This window comes from Pseudonaja textilis, chromosome 1 (assembly GCF_049901715.1).
Source record: "Pseudonaja textilis isolate UNSWEBS1 chromosome 1, rPseTex1.2, whole genome shotgun sequence".
NCBI classification, from domain to species: Eukaryota; Metazoa; Chordata; class Lepidosauria; order Squamata; family Elapidae; genus Pseudonaja; species Pseudonaja textilis.
The window spans coordinates 221,829,344-221,849,596 of record NC_141990.1 but is presented as its reverse complement, the minus strand read 5'-3'; the positions used below and the strand labels follow the sequence as shown (position 1 = coordinate 221,849,596).

The 20,253-nt window shown below is 38.9% G+C and overlaps 1 protein-coding gene across 1 annotated transcript; it reads right to left on the bottom strand.

The window, feature by feature from the left end:
• Positions 1 to 2,732: 2,732 nt before the first annotated feature.
• On the bottom strand, positions 2,733 to 14,072 carry LOC113441084 (dnaJ homolog subfamily B member 6-like). The gene is made up of 7 exons (XM_087922757.1): positions 14,008 to 14,072; positions 11,752 to 11,861; positions 10,020 to 10,073; positions 8,893 to 9,003; positions 4,702 to 4,801; positions 4,357 to 4,427; positions 2,733 to 3,016 (listed from the first exon to the last, which is right to left on the bottom strand). The coding sequence occupies exons 1-7, from the start codon at positions 14,070 to 14,072 to the stop codon at positions 2,733 to 2,735; spliced, it is 795 nt and encodes a 264-aa protein (XP_087778883.1).
• Positions 14,073 to 20,253: the final 6,181 nt, after the last annotated feature.

Here is a 20,253-nt window from a genome sequence, read left to right as displayed (position 1 = left end):
TTAGGTAAAGGTGGGCAAAGTTCAAAGACTTATCTAAATTCTGAACTTTTTGAATCAGCTTGGCTCATTCATTTAACTGTAGCTGATCCATACTCAGAGCGACAGCAAAGCAGATAGTAAGGCAATAGTCAAAGAGAAGCCAAGGATCTGGTTCCTAGTCAGGTGATCGACTTGCTAGTGGAGAACAGCTTATTTGATTTCTTACCATTAATGGCAATAGGAAATCAGTGATCCGTTTCCCACTTTAATCCAATAGAAAAGGTGAACCTCACAGCCGTGCACATTTCGTAACTGAAGCTTTCCTTGCTTTCAAATGAGTATTAAGGCCCTCTCCTACTGAAACAGTGAATATAGTCTTATTAAAAGGCAAGAATTTTAAATAGTCTAAAAACAATTTGACCAATTCAAGAAGATTTAATAAATCTAGGACTGACCTTTTTGGGTAGTTCCACAAATTACACAGCAAAACTGAGGAAGCTTGTGTCCTACCTTGGGGTGTTAAAGATTTTCCTGTGTATTATCTTTTCCCCATGTAGGCAGAATTATAACCCCTGAAGGCTGCTTACCTGGGGTATGACAGGATGTGGTTAATTGTGATGTCAGGGGAACTGTCACTCGCATTCAGGTTTTGTGATTGGTTGTCCACAAGTAATAAATACAGTGTAAGGGAAATTCCATACAGTTGCTCATCTCCTGTGCTGCTTAAGCCAGCTTCAGACTGGATTGACCCAGACTGCCTTATCTTTGCCTTCCTGCCTTATCTTTTCACACTAACACAGGTCCGTTCTTTTATTTTTTGCTTCTAGTATGGCCATTCTCTAAATCTCAGTCTTTTGCAGCTCCATGGAAAATTTATAGCAAGGAAAAGTAGATAGTTCCACTTCATGGAAACAAACAACAAGAAGGTGTCTTTAAAAAATAAATAAAGGGAAACTCTGCTTTATTATAGGAGATAATGGGAAAGCAAGGATAGTATATTGCACCAGCCTGGAAAGAAACTGGAAGGGTTCTGCTACTTTCTTTAGAATTATATTTTTCTATGCATATACATTATACAACAGGTTTCAGTCATTTTTTTTCAAACTATTCATTTCTTATATTTTTAACTACAGCTGTTTCCACATCATCATTCCACCAAGCATAAATACACAGGTATTTGTTCTTATATTCCCAATTAATCCCACATAACTCTATGGTACTCAATAATTCTTTTCATTCTGTTGCAAGCAGCTTCCACTTCTTCTCTTTCCTTGAATCCACTTTCAAATTAATATGCAGGGACATTAATCTGTCTTCTAATACTTTTTCATACAGGACTCCTTTCATATTTCTTGAAACTTAGGTTTTTGTTCTCATTTTAGTTTCTTTTTCTTGCATGTCAATTTCCCCCCAAAATGTATGTATGTATGTATTGTGTATTTGTATAATATGTGTGCAAATACACACACACATATATATATATGTATATATTATATATTATACACACACATACAGTATATATATTTAGACATGCATGTGTGTGTGTGTGTGTATCATACAATAAAATTATTTTTGTTCTTTTATTTCATTTGTTAAATCTTTACCATTTATTCCTCTTACATTCCAGATTGCAATCTTCCAAATGCCATGATTGACACCAATAGGGTCCATAAGATACTGATTTCTGCCACATATCATAGCTTTAATCAATCAACACTTTCATATAACAGTATTAATAATAAAGCGTAAACTAAATTAGCAAGCATAATTATGCCCATGCCACACACAGCATCTGCTTGTGAAGATGGCAATCCTGGTCAGTTTGGCATATTTTGGCAAGTATGCCCCAAGCACATTACTCCCAGTTTTATCCCAAGCATCCTCACACTATTCAATGCAACCATAATCTTTAATCTAGAACAGTGGCTCCCAACCTTTTGGGCACCAAAGACGAGTTCTGTAGAGGGCAGTCTTTCCTCAGACCAGGGCTGTGTGGTTTCATGAGCTGCATGGATCCCATATGTGCACAGATGGGGCTTTTCTTGGGTTTTGGCCTAGATAGTTTCTGGCAGGCTGCAGATTGGTGCTGTTCCACAATCCTGGGGTTGGGGACCCTGATCTAGAGATTTACCTTACAAACTTTATCATATAAAGCTTTATAATATAATTATTCATAGTATGTGAAGCTTCCCACTCAAATATCATGATTACATTCTTTTTTTCTTCTGAAAAGCATATGTATCTCTTCCAACACGGACTAAATAAGAATACTGAAAACAGAACCACTGTTCCCAACCTTTATTAAACAGCCCATTGCCCTTTGCTTGTCTCCTTCCTAATGGATCCCATAATTTTATGTTCTCCCTACACTGGTAGCTAAGCAAACTTAGAGGAACTTGATTTTGCCCAAGAATCTTCATCAGCCATAGTGGAGTTGATTTGTTACATGTGAGGGTGATCCTGTTCTCTTTGGCAGAGAACTTCTTTCTCTGATTAAGAGTTTCGTTAATCCTTAAGTATTCTCCTCCTCCTCCTCTTCTTCTTCTTCTTCTTCCCGCTCTTTTAAGGACCATATTCTTGCAAGCCAGTCTCCCCCAGCACACTGGTGCCTAATTTCACCTAGGGTCCACATGGTATCTACTGGTTGATTAGTTCTTCTCACCTGGGTCTTCGTAGTATTCACATCAGGTGCACAATATGTTCCTCCTGACTTACCGCCAGTATACGAGATCTGATTTATATGCAGATTACTGCTAGAATTCATCAATATGGGATTCATCATCCTCAGACTGGAACTCATCGTCTTGGTGAGACTCGCTGTCTGTGTGAGAATTACTGTCCTCTTCAGGAGATTCTCCTCCTACTGTGTTGTTTATATTTTTAATAGGGAAGATGCGTCTCACCTTAAGTACCTTACGGTTAGGATTAGAGTCATATTCATCGTAAGTAAACTGAGGTAAAGACCTGAACCTGGTGGGCTTACTACGAATAAAATGCCCTCCTATTTCCCTAGTGGGTCTTCTGTCAGCTGGTACACCTGCAAAAAGGATGGAAGTTATGATGTTAGCATTCAAGTTCATGCCCTCCTCTAGAAACAAATGCTCCATATATTTTTTTTAATGTCAACTGGAACACAGTTACTTGCCTTGCCCTGAGTCAGACTACTGAGTCTTCTGGCATAAAACAGTCGCCCCTTCCAAAAACTCATATTTTTACTAGGAATGCCAGGAATCAAAACCCCCAAGGCAGGTTTGCTGCGTTAGAGAGCATGTGGCTTATTATGGCACAAAGAAGAGGGAGCCAAGCTATTCTCCAAAGCACCTGAAGGCAGGACGAGAAGCAACGGGAGAAAACTAATCAAGGAGAGAAGCAACCTAGAACTAAGGAGATATTTCCTATATTTGCATTTGTTAGTACAATTAATCAGTGGAACAATTTGCCTCCAGAAGTTGTGAGTGTTCCAACACTGTAAGTTTTTACAAAGACATTTGACAACCATTTTTTCTGAAATGGTACAGGGTTCCTGCCTGAGCAGGGGGTTGGACTAGAAGGCCTCTGAGGAGGTCCCTTCCAATTTTGTTATTCAGTTATAGCCACCATTACTGGTTTTATTTAGATATATTTATCTTTAATCATGGCATCATTGTCCTTTTTTAAAAACCTGGCAGTTCCCAAGTTAAAGAGAAAGATAAGTCTTTAATTTTTTTTAACATTGTAGTCCACTATCTTAGGAGAAATCTTCTCTGATTCAGGAATACATTTATGAATATTTACTCCAAGTAAACAAAAAAACCCAAGCAGCTCAATTAAATAATCTTTGTGCTAAAACACTTTAGAGTATTTTACACTGGGCCAATCCTACATTTTGGATTTTCTGTGTCAGAACTTCTTTTTTTTAGCCCATTCACATGTATTACACTCATGTTTTTAAGGTGACATATTTCTTATACACTAAATAAAAATAATATATCAGATGTTTGTCCATGTTTGTCCATTGAGAACATAGCTCAATGAAAGCACATTAGCTTCAACCTTCAACCTCTCCAAGTTGAAATCCAGAATTTTGGCAATCTGCTGTGAATTAACGCAAAAATGAGCTAAATGGAACAATGGTAGAATTTCATGGAACACAGTATCCTTTATTTCCTAAATGTTGGACAGTGTGCAAGCAGTAAATATGTGGGGACATCTTCTGAGTGTTGATAAGTTTAATCAACAGAAGCAGAATTTCAAAACTGTATCTGAAATAAACTCCACTCAAAGCAGCAGCAGTTCTTCTCCAAACTGCATAAAAATTTCAATCTGATTGGGCTACAATATAGTTCCTTTTATAACTCCTGCTGGAACAAAGCAAGATTCTATGTTTCAGTTTCTTACCATTAACAACAACAGATTTAAGTTCTCCATTTTCTTCAACTTCCACTCGCTCCTGTCCGTCCTCAATAATTCTGGGAAATAAATAATACATTTCAGAGATGAAACTCACTTTCTAGCTTTTTTTTAAGAGGTTGGAGTCGGGGATTTTCCTACTGCACCCCAAGTCTGCTGGCTTGTGGCAGCCATGACAGAAAGTTTGGGGGAGATGGTTTTTACCAGGTTTTTCTGGTCACATGATCAAATCATTTATAACCACTGCGCACTACTGAAAGGTATTTGGGGAAAAGGAATAGTTATGGTACAGTTGGAGCTTCCGATTGGTTCTTGGAAAAATCCCTTCCTTACCTTTTGGTCGTGATTTGTTTGCCATTGAAGAAGTTAGTTGAGGAAGAATAAAAACTGAATCCTTTTCCTCCAACGCAGCCAGTGAAAGCCATAGGATTTCCTAAAAAATAAATTAGCAAATTTAGGTCTTGGATATTTGACTTGTGTGTGAGAGAGAGAGAGGGAGGGAGGGAGAGAAGAAGGAGGAAGGGAAGGACCAAATTATTTTGGCATCTCAAGCAGAAAAGCCTACTGAGATGTACTTTATAGCAATAAAATATGATGGATCAGAGGTTCTAGCGGTCTTCTACAGTGGTAGGCTTCAATGTGATATCGCCTGCCATACTAAGCAGATAGGAGCTGGGTTGATATATCTACTATGAAAGCCATAATGTGGTTGGTTGATTGGGTTTTATACAGTATAATGTTTTATTAACTGTTATGTTTGGAATCTGATACTTACGGATTACATGTCAACCCAGCCAATTGTGGCTTAGTCAAAAAAATCTTGGTTTAATAAATAAATGCTTATGTCAGCTGTGAAACCAACTGCTCGTTGGAAAGCAGTAGTTGGAATAGTGCAGACCCACAGTAGACCAGCAGGCAGCAGAAATTTACATCAACATATTCAGTAGGGATTTGTCATTCCCCTTCAACAAAGTCGATTTGACCCATAAAAAGATTTATTACCAACAATAATATTTCAATCTGAATAGTTCCCATGCCAATTCCAAGTTACTTTTCCCACTTTAAATCTAAATTGCAGCACATTCTTTTTTTTTAAACAAGTTTTATATTTTTATATCTTTTGTCCATTTCTCCATTTACATCTGTCTCATTTCCAATATAAAAAAGAATAGTTTCCCCTGGAATCACTAATCAGAGTATGATGCCTTTCTATCATTCTCCTAAATTAAAATTTAAAATAACACCTAAATCCCAATCAGATTCTGCTTAGTACATTCTACTATTTCAGAAACCAATACTACAATAATAAATCCATAACAGTCAACACATTAATCCATTAAACTCTATATTTAAACTAATATTTTAAACATTCCCTTTAGTATTTTATTAAAACTTAATATTATTCATTATTAAACATTTTAAAGCTATACCTTAATATTTTAGTCTTTTATTAGATCTTAAAAGTTCTGATTATCTACTTATAATACAAATACCACTATTACAATACTCATGTGTACTTTGCAGAATCCCCCTTTTTTAAAAAAACCCATACATTACCCATTATCCCTAAAAAAAATTTTCTTTTCTCCATCTTGTTTTATACTTTTGTAACTTTTTCCCCTTTTCCCTTTCCTTCTTAGCTCGCCTAAACTTTTACCCCTCCTCTCCAAACCTCTGCCTTCTTGGTTTCCCCTTTCTGTTGCATTCCTCTTTCCTTTTGCTTTCTAGCATTCTGTTGTTTTTGCATCTTCTTTTTCTCTTTCATAAATATTTTTTTATTTCTTAAGTCCTTCCTTTTCGCTCCTCTCTTTCTCCTTTCTTTCTTAGTCACACCATTTAGTTCATTAAAAATGGCTTCTTCTTCCTCGGCTTCTTCCAGCTGTTGTTTAATTTGCTGACACATGACAAGCGCCATATCTAGGAAACAAAGGGCTTCTCCCATAACATATTTGCCTTCTTTCCTTATTTTTAAATATTGTTTTTTTAGTTCATCAAGAGATAGAGCCATTTAAACTGTTTCTTCTTCTTTTTCTGTATCCTCTTCTTATTATTAAGCCAATCAGTTATTTCCAAACTTAAAACAGTTCCCAAAAGTCCCAAAATCCCGCAATCATCAAACAGTCCAGGCAGAGTACAAACTTCTTCTTTACATTTCTCTTCTAGGGGTGAAGTCAAGTTAGGGAAAGAAAAAACGTCCAGTCTGTGCTTTAAATCTTTTTAGAATTAATTTCTATTCTCTTTATCTTCAAGGCATCTCCTCCAGCAAAGTCTTAGAGTAAATTTTTTTCCCAAGCCTCTCCTTCCCACTTATAACAAAGGAGTTTAGGTTTTACCTTCTATTAAAAGGCTGGTTTCCTTGACCATTTGTTAATTCCATAAGGAGGGAGAGTAACTTCCCTTTTCATCACTTTTCTTCGCCGCTGAAAACATCAATCGGGAACATTGTAGCGTCCAGAAAAAGCCAATACTTTCCCAGGTGTTAAATATGTCCTTAAGGTCCCAGTTCGACCAAGAAAAAACTTTCGTTTTAAAACTCCTTCTTCTTCCTCCTGCACATTCTTTATCCAGTTGCCGGCTTCTTTATGGTGGCCATTAAGACTGCCGCTCCACCGTCTTGAGAGAAGGGGGTTATTGCCAGCTGGGGAGGGGTTTGCGATACCCTCAACCCCTGTCCGGATCCCCCTTTCTTCAGCTGCCCCAACAGGGCAGCCTTAGCCTCCAAATCCATCAGGATCGGAGGCACCAAGGCTTTGCACAGCAGGGATCGCAGAGAAAAGCGAATCCCTGCTGTCACCGAAGCCGACAAACCGGAAGGCTAAATTGCAGCACATTCTTGTTTCTGGGATATTGTGGAACAAGCAGATTACAAGTAGTCTTCAATTTACAACAATTCATTTAGTGACCATTCAAAGTTACGTTTTCAAAATTACTGAAAAAAAGCAACTTGTGACTATTTTTCACGTGACTGTTGCAGCATCTTCATGGGCAACATTCAGACCTTTGGCAATTGACCCACATTTATGACAGCTGCAGTGTCCTAGAGTCACGTGCAGAAGTGGTATTCAGCAGGTTCTGACCAGTTCTGGAGAACCAGTAGTGGAAATTTTGAGTACTTCAAAATACCACATCTGACTGGCCCTGCCCCCATCTCTTCTCTGCCTCCCAAGTCCCAGCTGATTGGCTGGGTCTTCTTTTGTTGCCCTGCACAGGAGAATGGAACTGGAAAGCAGGTTAGTGGGGTGGGGAGGGAATGGGGGTTGCACTGAAGATCTAGACGAAGATCTGAAGATCTAGACGAAGATCCATCATAATAGAATGCAAAACATGGAATAATTAATTTTAATTACAGGAGGGCAAATATCAAATGAATCACAGAAAAAAATTCTAACCCTGCAGTTTGATAGTGAAACTATCAAAATTGGTACAAGTGAATACTGAAATTGAGTACTGAAAATTGTTGGGTTCCCATTCACTGGGGGTGAATAGCAAAAGTCCAGCTGTTGCGATACTTTAATGTGGATTTCTTCACTGAGCAGGGAACTGGACTTGCTTATCTTCTGCCAATCAATACAAGAACTATTTAATAAATTAAAACTATTTTTATTCTGCAAATTAATCTAGTATTCAGTATAGCTCACACATTTCTGGTTAATGAATCTAAAGCTAATCTAAAACTAGTAAATATTGCTGCCTCTTATATTCAACTTAATCTACTACAACTTCAAACCAAGAGCTCAACGAATTCTTTATAAATGAGTTCAGAGGTGGTATATTCAGCAGGTTCTGACCAGTTCTGGAGAACCGGTAGTAGAAATTTTGAGTAGTTCGGAGAACCGACAAATTCCACCTCTGACTGTCCCCGCCCCCATCTATTCTCTGCCTCCTGAGTCCCAGCTGATTGGCTGGGTCTTCTTTGGTTGCCCTGCACAGGAGAATGGAGCTGGAAAGCAGGTTAGTGGGGTAGGGAGGGAATGGAGATTTTACAGTATCCTTCTCCTGCCATGCCCACCAAGCCACACCCACAGAACCAGTAGTAAAAAATTTGAATCCCGCCACATGTGATCCAGTGGTGGGATTCAATTTTTTTTAATACCAGTTCTGTGGGCGTGGCTTGGTGGGCATGGCAGGGGAAGGATACTGTAAAATCTCCAATCAGAGGTGGGATTCGCCAGTTCTCCGAAATACTCAAAATTTCCGCTACCGGTTCTCCAGAACTGGTCAGAACCTGCTGAATATCCACCTCTGACGTGATCCCCTTTTGCAACTTTCTAACAAACAAAGTCAATGGGGAAGCCAGATTCAGTTAACAACCATGTTACTAACTTAACAACTACAGTGATTGACGTAACAATGGTGGCAAGAAAGGCCGTGAAGTGGGGCAGAACTCACTGGAACAGCTGTCTTGTCAGAACGTTTTGGCTCAGTTGTGGCTGTAACTCAAGGACTCCCTATATATAAATTAGTACAAATAGATAAGATGGCTTTGAGTTTCTCTGAATAATAATAAACAGGATTACTACTTACCAAAAAAAGGGTCCCTTCCCCCAAAAAAGTCCCGAAAGACATCATGGGCACTGCGGAAATGGAACATATATTCAGAACCAGTATTGCTCCCAGCAGATCCTCCTGGTTTACCTGAAAGATGTTAGAGAATGGAAAAGATCAGGGCTGTGGACACTTCAAAACATAATTCAGGGTGCTCCTCTGCTGTTCATTAAAGCCACCTTACTTTTTCTGCACAAACTTTGCAAAAAGGATGATGGTGCTTGAAGTCTCACAAGGACCTGAGTAAAAAGATGCCCTGATTTAATGAACAGCAGAGAACTGCCCATTTGTGTGAGTTTGTGGTACACGTTCCGAAATGTGTTTGAAACATGTTCCATCCCTGAAAAGATATTCAGAATAATTAAATTTAGAGATATTAGTTATTATGTTATGTTTAACTTAAAGTAAGAGATTACCTGGTTAAATATTTCTGTCTATACTGAGGAAAATTGGAGGCATTCCCCCCCCCCCCCCCAATTTTTCACCTTTTCCCCTCTTGAACTTCCTCCCGCCTTTTTTTGTAGTTATTTTGTACTTTACATTTTCTGACATTTAATAAAATTATATTAAAAAAGATGTTTATAATATAAGAAGTGATGGCTATGGAATACAAGACAGGGACAGGTCTCTTTTTAAAAAAAACCTACGTTCTGAATATTAATAATTGACCCAGGCCAGATCCGTACTAGAGTATCTGTTTCTTGAAATTCTTTTTAAAGGGCATTCCTTCCCGGGTTTTTCATATCATATCACTCCAGAATCAACTCCAGACTTCTATGTTGGGTAACTCTGGCAGTTTAAATCGTTTATCTCTGGTTCAGCTGCAGTGTGTTCCAACACTTTTTTTAAAAAGCAACAACAATCTTTCTGTCTGCATAATTGAAACTCTGTGGAGTTCACAGTTGGTGCTTTGTGATATCCCCCACCCCCTTTGGACTGTGGATCCCTTACATCTCTAACAGATGTCTGCCCTTAAAATCATTATTTCCGTGCCCTTCTAAGTTCATGTCTTCTGGGCACTGCTAAGGTTGAGAAAGAAATGCATCTCCAGTTGTGTTGTCTTCTACAATTGTGATTGCATTTGCTTTCTTTGCAATGTAACTTACCTCTCCCTATGAGTCCATCCTTACCATACACGTCATAGACATCACGTTTGTTTTCTGTAAGAAGGAAGGCATGGTTAGCATACAAACTAAGCTAGATTGTTGAACTGGGTTTACATAATATGTGAAACATTGACTGTGGTTTACAAATAATTCTAGCCAGATATTTGCTTTGTGCTAAATTAAATTCATCTATATTATAGCTTATTGTGCAACCATGTTGAAAAGTAGGACCTTATCTAGCTGCCCATCTGTTTTTAGAAACACTGTTTTTATTGACTTGCTTTGTTTCACAGTCTCATCTAGTCACCATATCTATGTGGAATAGTAAATGAATGCAGAAAGACCTGGCTTGGCCTTTCTGTCAGTACTCCACCATCCTCAGCTAAACTTGAGAATTGATAAATACCATAAGAACCAAAGTAAGTAAAGCATACAAGAATGAATGTGCAATATTTTATAGTCACCACCTGCATGCTGAGCTCAGAGACTTAGTCTTAAGGAAAAATAAGGAACCTGATCAAATGGAATTCACTATGAGGATCAGTTAATGACTGACCTCCAGAATATAGGTAAATGGCACCAGCTTCTATGAAATGAACATGCATTGAAAGATGTAAAATAAATGATAGGATTAGCTACCATTGGCTTCCCACATATAAAGAAGATAGAGACTAATATGCCAAATGGATGGAATCTAAGAAAGAAGCTGAAAATGTCGCTGCTTAAATTCCAGGTAGGAAAGACAGAAGGCCATGTGATTATATGCATTTGGAAAAATCTCCTATGCATTAAGGACTTCCAAGGACTTATGCAAGTGTATTAAGGAGAAACAGGGATAATATCAAAGATGAACCAATGGCTTTTCAAATTGTGTCCTACAAAAGGTTCCATAAGAACTTGATGGGGTACATGGGAGAGAAAGGAACAACAAAATTCACAATTTTTCAAATAAAGTTTTATTAAGTTTTGTTATGAGGTAAAAATATAGAAGGAGCAAAAGTTAGAAAAATAGAAAGAAAAGTAATGACTTCCAACTTTCTTTGGTGCACTGCAGTAGAATGCAAAAAGAATACAGCCTCCATCTTTTACTTCACATTTCATAACACTTCCAGCTATTTCTATATTTATGAAATAATTCTAATTATCCAAACCTAAAATCAAACTTTCATTTTTTCCAGTTTTGAGCAGAAAGTCTAGAAGCAATTTTCAAGTAGAAAAAAAAAGTTTTTCTTTAACTAAAACAAACTACCTTTTCCATTCATTCTTCCATTGTAGGTATTATTTATCTTTGTGCATATAACATTCTTGCTGCAAAATTTCATCATTTTTCATTACTAAAAGTCTGTCTCTTGATCAAAACTTTTTTAAATAATTTTTTTTTAAGAACCTCAAGTCTATGCAACAAATATCAAATTGTACCTCCCACTGCTGATACGGACTGAATTTATCTTCCAGATTTCAGTGGGAGAAAATTAACTCTTCTTTAAGGATTCAAGGCACTAGTACTACAAGAAATAAAGTTAGAGTTCAAATTGATGCACCTTCTTACAGGCAACTATGGCAGTATGTCACAATGCCCGCCTCTATTGTTCTGACAAATACATTAAAGGCACTAAATGAATTTGGTTGAGCAGTGCTCACATGCCAAAAATTGGTTTTTGGAAGAAAAAAACAGGAGACAAATATACAAGAGGCATTGTTTCAATCATGAAAAGAGAGCTTGAATACTTACTGTCTGAAAGTACTTCATATGCTTCTGAAATTTCTTTGAATCTCTGTTCTGCATATTGTTTGTTTTCTGGGTTTTTATCTGGGTGCCACCTAAGAGCTTTCTTCCTGTACCTTTAATGTACATACACACACAGAGGTACAGATACAAAATGAGTTACCATCTATATATCTATATCTATATCTACATCATCTATATATCTATATCTATATCTATCTATCTATCTATCTATCTATCTATCTATCTATCTATCTATCTATCTATCTATCCATCTATATATATATATATAGAGAGAGAGAGAGAGATGAATAGATAGATAGATAGATGGAGAGAGAGAGAGAGATCATACATACATACATACATACATACATACATACATACCATGAGAGAGAGACATAGATAGATGGTTGATAGATAGATAGATAGATAGATAGATAGATAGATAGATAGATAGATAGATAGATAGATAGATAGATAGATAGAGATATAAAATATATACACACATACATAAACACGTGTGTGTGTGTGTGTGTGTGTGTGTGTGTGTGTGTGTGTGTATGGATGGAGGGGGGAGGGGGGGAGCGGGGAGGGAAGGAATGAATCACAAAGTTGCTAAAGTGGGCAGCAGTTGTTAAGAACAAAGGACTTGTGCACTTCTGTCACCTCGTTTTTGGGACAAAGAAGGGAACAGGTTACTGCTCCATAGGATTTTTTTTTCTATTATTTTTTAAAGTGGGCTTCAACAACCTCTCCATTAGTCTGACACTACTAGATGAGGGGCAGTCAAGTAGGCAGACTCTCTTCAGACTGTTTGAAGCTATCTCCCTCCAATGGTTTAGAGCCTGGCATACGGTCAGAGGAGTACACTGAGTATTATTACAATGAATTAAGCAAATGCATTATCAGATTTTACAAAGATAATTTTGAAACTTGCAGCAGGCTAATTTGTAAGCATTTTATTATAATAAGGTAGCGACATTTCTACATACTTCGGACCTTAAATATATCTGCAGCAGAAGTAAAAGGATGAAAGAAAATCTCCTGCACAGACTCGCAAGTTGTTCTAGCGAAACCATGATAGGTATGACAAATTAAGGATGGCCTCTACGGGTGGTCCTTGACTTACGACCATAACTGAGTTGTAAACATGTGTGACTAAGCAATGCGGTTGTTAAGTCCTGTCTGATTGTGCTACATTTTTTTGCCATGATTATTAAGTTAATCAGACTGTTGTTAAGCAAATCCAGCTTCCCCCATTGATTCTGCTCACTGGGAGCCCCAGGAAGGTCACAAATGGTGATCACATGACCCTGGTACCCTGCAATAGTCATAAATATATGTCAGTTTTCAAGCACCTGAATTTTGATCACATGACCTTGGGACCGTGCAATTATTGTATGTTTGAGGACCAATTGTAAATCACTATTTTGGGCACCATTGTAACTTGGAATGGACATGATACAAATGCTCGTAAATCAAGGACTATCTGTACTGGACACAATTAGGAACTGCTTCAATTGCTAACAGTGGGTGACATAACCCACTTCTTTGTGGGCTTGTTGGCCATCCTCTAGGAGGACAGAGTTGCCTTACTTAGTTGTTCTGCTCCCCCTAAATTAGCCTACTGGTCTTGGATGTGATGGAAGATGCTCCCCTAACACCAATTTTACCTAGAAGTAAAATACTACCTGCTATCTTGTTGACTCCTAATGGAAGGAGAGTTCATTTCATACTTCGCTTATGGCACCCAAATATCTGAAATTAGCTTTACAAAACCCAGAATATTGCTTTTCTTCCCTTTTACCCTACACACAAGGACTATTATACAATTAAGATAATGTTAACTGAATGAGTACGTGTATTTTATTTGCTTAGAGGACTTTTTTTTAAAATGCCTATTAATGCCCCATATCTGCCAAACTAGATCTGCCAAACTAGGACATAATTTTAGTGGGTCAAATATTTTTAAGATGATTAATGTGATTAATAAGATTCCTGGACTTGCAACAGCGTTCTTAAAATATATATCTGTTCTCTGAAACATTTTCAAAAAAGTCATTAAACTCTACAGTGTTAAAGCTCACCTACCTCTTGCCTTAAATAGTGAAACATCTGTTACAAGGAGAGGTTCACCCAAAGTTAATTTCTTGCTTCTCAAAGTGCCTACATTAGCTGATTGTCTAGAGGACAACATCCTCTTAGAAATAACGACAGGGGTTATTAATGAAATCAATTTTTGATTAAATCAAAAGTACTCACGCTTTTTTAATATCATCTACGGAAGCAGTCTTGGGAAGGCCCAGGGCCTCATAGTACTCCACCATGTTGAAGAGATGTTTTCTGCAGAATCGGTGAGGATGTAAACACAGTCAAACAGAGATGTATTAAGAAGTCTCTAGATGTTCAACCAAAATCTTTGAGTTTTCAACTGAAGTTACAGGTGGTCATGGCCATTCACCAGGTTGGGTAAGCCCATATGGAGACGCAAATGGTTGGATAGTTGATCCTACAACACACAGAAGAAGATGACATGCTACTCAAATATATATTAGCTTCTCCAAAGACATGGGGGGGGGGAAATGAACCTCCATGTCCCCTATTGATGAAGGTTAGTATTTTTGTATCACATAGAAAGACAGAAGATCTGTAGACAGGACAAAGGTGATTAAAAAACTGCTGATATCACACCTTTCCTAGAGCTAATCTCTTAGATACTAAGGCAGAGGTCTCAAAACTTGGCAACTTTAAGACTTGTGGACTTCAACTGGCTGGCTGGAGAATTCTGGGAGTTGAAGTCCACAAGTCTTAAAGTTGCCAAGTTTGAGAACCCCTGTACTAAGGGAACAGTGAGGAAAAAAATTAAGATACATTTGAAAAAAACAAAGATCCCCATCCACATTTAGGGAGGTGCTTCCACTTTCATCATGATCTACTAGATCATCTGCCATTTCACTGTCCACCCTTTCCCAATTTTGTGAGTCTCTGTCAGGACATTAAACATTTTTTTATAAATCCATTAGTGCTTAACATCCTTTATTCTCTTGTTCCTATCAGGAGTTCAGTTCTACTACTAGTTGCTCCTTCTGCCTGTTTTGAAACTATTAATTTTAGATAAGAACAGTGCCTGATTAAATGTGCTGCTTGAGATTTTCATGTTTTTGCGTGGCTCAGAAAAAATGGGATAATTAACGGTTGGATGAAGCATATTAGATTTTCTTTGGTTCATCTCCACAGTCACACAGGAGCTGAGTCTGCACAACATATTTAAACTTGGCTTCTAAATTGATTTCTCTGGGATCACACAACACAATGAATCATGCTAAAGTAATCATGCTATTTGAATATATAATCTAAGCCACAATAAAACAAACCAAGGACAATTTTTATCATGCTAAGCAACACATCTTTTTAAAAAGGAGAATTCGGGCTGTCGGTTTGGTTTTCTTTTTCAAGTTTGCTGTACTAATATTTATTTATTTCATTTAACAATATATATACATATATAGATAGATAGATAGATCTTTGGTTATTCGGGTTTTCTCCTGCATAAGATTGGAAGTATCTAGGCAACGTTTCGATGAAGTCTCATTCATCATCTTCAGGCTTGTGTCTTTGGCTCTGTGCTTCTCACTCTGAGCCTGAAGATGATGAATGAGACTTCATCGAAACGTTGCCTAGATACTTCCAATCTTATGCGGAGAAAACCGAATAACCAAAGATCCACATACAATATACGAGAACCTCAGAAAACAAATATATATATATATATATATATATATATATATATATATATATATATATATATATATATATATATATATATATATATATATATATAAAATATCTAGCCCTATTTAATACAATGTTCTATAAAGTGTCAGTCTGGATCTCAATTACAGGGGGCACTTTTCCACTGGTATCTACAAGGAAGAGGATTGAACACTTTGAAGAAAGTGAAAATCCTCACAATTACTTTCACTGTGAGAAAAGTAAAAATCCACACAGCTGAGTACATGTAACAATTCTATACACAGCCCTGCTACTGGGTTGCCTTTTCTCTTATGGACTAGTTTCATGTTTTCTGTCCACCTATCAAAACCCAAAGCAGTTGGGTACCTTATTGTAGAGGGAAAAACTGTCCTGGCTGCATGTTGGGTTGGGTCCAGTTCTGAGATCTTGCAGGTGTCAGCTCACACCTACACACACCGTTGCTGACTGATCAGAAGGTCAGAAGGGAAAGGAATTCAGCAACAGCCAATCACCCAATTCCTTTTCTTTTGCAAAACAGCAGTAGCAACAAGAACCAATGGGAAGTTTGACCTGATTATGATGTCACTTCTTTGTATTTTTCATATGGGACATTATAAACTAACCATGGTTCTCAAGCAGGGGAAAGTGAGAAAAAAAATGTGTAAATGCCCATATTGCTGCTGTTTCATTCAATTTTAATTTAATTACAAGAGTTAATAATCACTGAACTCAAGTGTCAAAATCAAGGCCCGGGGGCCAGATCCGCCCATGGGGTGCTTAAGATCTGGCCTGCAGGGCTATCCTGGAAATAGTGAAGGACAGCCCACAGTACCTCTGCTAGCGAAAACAGAGCTCAGGAGGGCCGCATGTGGTCCTCCCAAGCTCCATTTTCGCTGGCAGGAGGCCGTTGCAGCTGAAAACGGAGCTCAGGAGGCCGTTTTAACTAGCAGAGTGCTCGGGTTACCACAGGCACCCTCCCGGCACAAGTGATGTCATGCTGGCCATGCTCACTCTGGCCACGCCCACCCCGGTCCCCCAAGGTCAAACACAACCCTGATGCGGCCGTCAATGAAATCGAGTTTGCAGTAGGGCTTCCTCCAGTTCTGAAGAAATCTAATATCTCAGCCTACTTCACACTGACCTCAGAATGAGCTGTGAGGTTGACTGTGCCTTTTTAAACCTGATGGATTATCTTTGCTTGGAGAACAACAGAGGGAGCATGACTTTATTTTTTTTCTTTGTTAGAAATTTATAAGGCTATCCAACTGTGCAATGATTCCAAGTCTTTGGCACATAGCAAAGACAATCCCAAAAAATAAATGAAAATCCCAAATCCTAAAGAAAGACAACCATGAAAAAAAAACCCTATCAGACACAGAGGATTAACTAAGCCATTCTAACCCACACTCTGAGAAAACAGCCAGGTTTTCAAAGCTCTTTTCAACATAGACAAATTTATTGGGAGGAGAGTGTGTGGAATGATGTTCTATAACAAAATGTTGCAATAGCTGATCACAGCCCCTAGGTAGGGGTTCTTCACGTTGGTACTTCCCTAAAGAGAATTGACTAATTGAAACAGAGCTGCTGGATGACAATATCCCACAGGTGTCAAACTCATTGCGTCATGTTGCTGTCACATGACATATTGTGATGTTTTTTCCTTCGCGGAGCTGGAGTGGGTGTGGCCTACGCGTGACGCATCTGGCCTGTGGGCCACCAGTTTGACACCCACTGAATATCCCAGAGTGCTAGGAAGAAGAGTAGTACTGCTGTTTTTTCCTTTTTTATCACCACATTTGATTATTCCAGTCAGTTTAGCAGCCTAACCCAACATGAGGGCTCAGCCTGAAGTAGCATTTGCCTTGTGGCCTCCCTATAATTTATTCCCAGGAACAAAAGAGCGCGGCTGCTAGTAAAAGAGCCATCCATCTGAAGTGAATGCCTGCCTGTGTGTTCTATTTTTTAAATAATATTACACTTATCAAACTATAAAAACAAATGAAAATTAAAATAGTGGGAAAATGAAAGGGGAGAGAAAAAAGTGCAGAGTAAAGAGGAAAAGGAAAGAAAAACATTGACTTCTGACTCTTTTTAGTGCAATTAAGTAGAATAATAACATTGCAGCCTCAACTTTTACTTTTACATTCTTAATATGTGCTGGCCATTTCTATAACAACAAACTTATCTAATCAACAAAATCCCAACTCAACGTTTCATTTTTTTTTCCATCTCGAGCTCAAAATCCAGAAGCTGTTTCCAAGTTCCTGGTGTATTATTTTTCAGAGGGAAGAAAGTGCCTTCTTAAGAGAGCTGTTATGTTTAGTAACATTTGCTATGAAGAAGATAGCTTATTTTTCTTTTTTCTAAAAGCAAATAAATTCCTATTTGCTATAAATAGAAGGAAAGTGAAAAAGCTTAGGAACAATCCCACACTGAAACCTGGAGTCTCCTGGACAAAATATTTAGGCCAGTGGTTCCCAAACTTTCAGTCCACCACCCCCTTGGTGCTACAAACTCATCCTCAATGCCCCCCACGCAGGGGCAGGATTCAAATTTCTGTGGGCAAGGCCTAATTTGAGGGTGTGGTTTGCTGGTAACGTGATTGGGTGGGCATGGCTTGCTGGTCACATGACTGGTGGCATGGCTTGCTGGTCACGTGACTGGGTGAGCATGGTTTGGTGACTGGCAAACCAAATACAAGTGGTCCTCACTTAATGGCCGGTTGCTTAGCAAGTGTTCTAATTTATGACTGGCCTCCCCAGAACTACTTGACCTGTTTTTGGAGTTTTGCATACACATATAAACATACTCCCTTCCAACCCTGCTGGAGCAGGTCATTGGACTAGAATCGGCAAAGCATCTCTGATTAGATTCTAGTAGTGAATAAAATCTAATCAGAGATGCTTTGCCAATTCTTGTTGATTTGTTTTATTTGTATTTCTTTATTTATGTTGCTGAATTGCATTGACATGTGTGTCCCTTCTTGTGCACAACCCAGAAGCTTTTGTGATTCTTTGCAGCAAAAATTACCGACCTCTGGCTTTGCTCTACTTTTCAAACCTGCTGGCACTGCCGCGTTCTAGGTGCTGGCCCCGAATGGTCCACCCCAATGAGCCTGTGGCACTTGGAGGGACCTGCCCAAGCAAGTCCGAGAGGAGCGGTGCACCAAATCAATGGGGTGAACCTGGGAGAGGGAAAGAGAGAGAGAAAAGAGAGAAAGAGAGAAGGAAGAAAGAAAAAAGGGAAAGAAAGAAAAAGGGACAAAGAAAGGGGAGCATGGAGGGATGGAGGGAGAGAGAGAGACCTGATGCATCCAGATTGAAATGAGGCCTAGTTTAGATGCCCTTCTCTGCATTGAAACATCTTTGCCAGCATCTTTGCCAGCACATTGAAACATCTTTGGCTTCTATTAAAAGTTTTGTGGACGAAACATGGCCAAGACTATCAGGAAGCTCTCACATTTTGTTGAGGCTTTAAACAGGATCCATTGGACCAGATCTCCACTCTAAAAAGTTACTTTTCCCCAATGTATTACAGTGCCAATTCTGAAGAAGGCAAAACCAAAATGTATTGGTAAATTACAAGGACACACACACTCCCTTCTAACCCTGCTGGAGCAGGTGATTGGACTAGAATAGATATCTCATTATCTTTCTTCTCCGGCCCTCCCTCCTTCTTTATTTCTTTTTCTTTCTTTCCCTTCCTTCCCTCCTCTTTCTTTGTCCCTTTTTCTTTCTTTCCCTTTTCTCTTTCTCTTCTTCCTTCTCTCTTTCTCTCTCTCTCTCTCTCTCTCTTTCCCTCTCTCAGGCTCACCCCATTGACTTCGTGCACCGGCTCCATTCGGACTTGCTTGGGCAGGTGCCTCCGGTGCAAGGGGCTCAAAGGGGCGGCAGCGGCGGGATGTTTGAAAAGGAGAGCAAAGCCACTATTCCCAACGCTGCGTTCAGGGCGCTGCCCTGCTGCCCCGAACACGGCGGTGGCGGGATGTTTGAAAAGGAGCGGTTTTGCTCTCCTTTCCCAACGCTGCATTTGGGGCGACGCCCGCGGCGGTGGGATGTTTGAAAAGGGGAGCTCTCCTTTCCCAACGCTGCGTTCGGGGTGGAGCTCCTTGCACCAGAGCGTGCAAGTCAATGGGATGATCCCGCGGCGGTGGGGGGTTTTTCTCACCCCTGAATTGTGCCCTGCCACTCACCTCCAGCGTCCCCCTGCTGCCTCTTAGTACTCCCCCCGCTGGCCCCCTTGCCTCTCAGTTGCCCCCCTAAGGCATCCCCCCAGGGGGCGGTACTGCCCACTTCGGAAACCACTGATTTAGGCCTTCCTACTTTGTTTAAAATAAATGTTTGTTAAAATAAGTCTCTTATTTAAATGTACATTAAAATTAGACTCCTTAACTCTTGATTCCATCAGCCATTAAGTGCTACAATTCCATGCACAGTAAAACGAACAAAATGTCTGTATATTAAGAGGAAAAGCATTGAGTGGGTAAGTGAGAAAGTTATGAGAAAAAGTTTTAGAAACAAAAAACAAAAAAACCCACTACTCTAATATAATCTATATAAATAATATAAAGATATGAAAATGATAGGATTGAGTTTTCTAAGAGCCATGGTGGCACAGTGGTTAAAATGCAGTATTGCAGGCTAATTCTGCTGACTACCGATTGCCAGCAGTTGAGCAGTTTGAATCTTGCCAGTTCAAGGTTGACTCAGCCTTCCATCTTTTTGAGGTCGATAAAATGAGGACCCAGATTGTTGG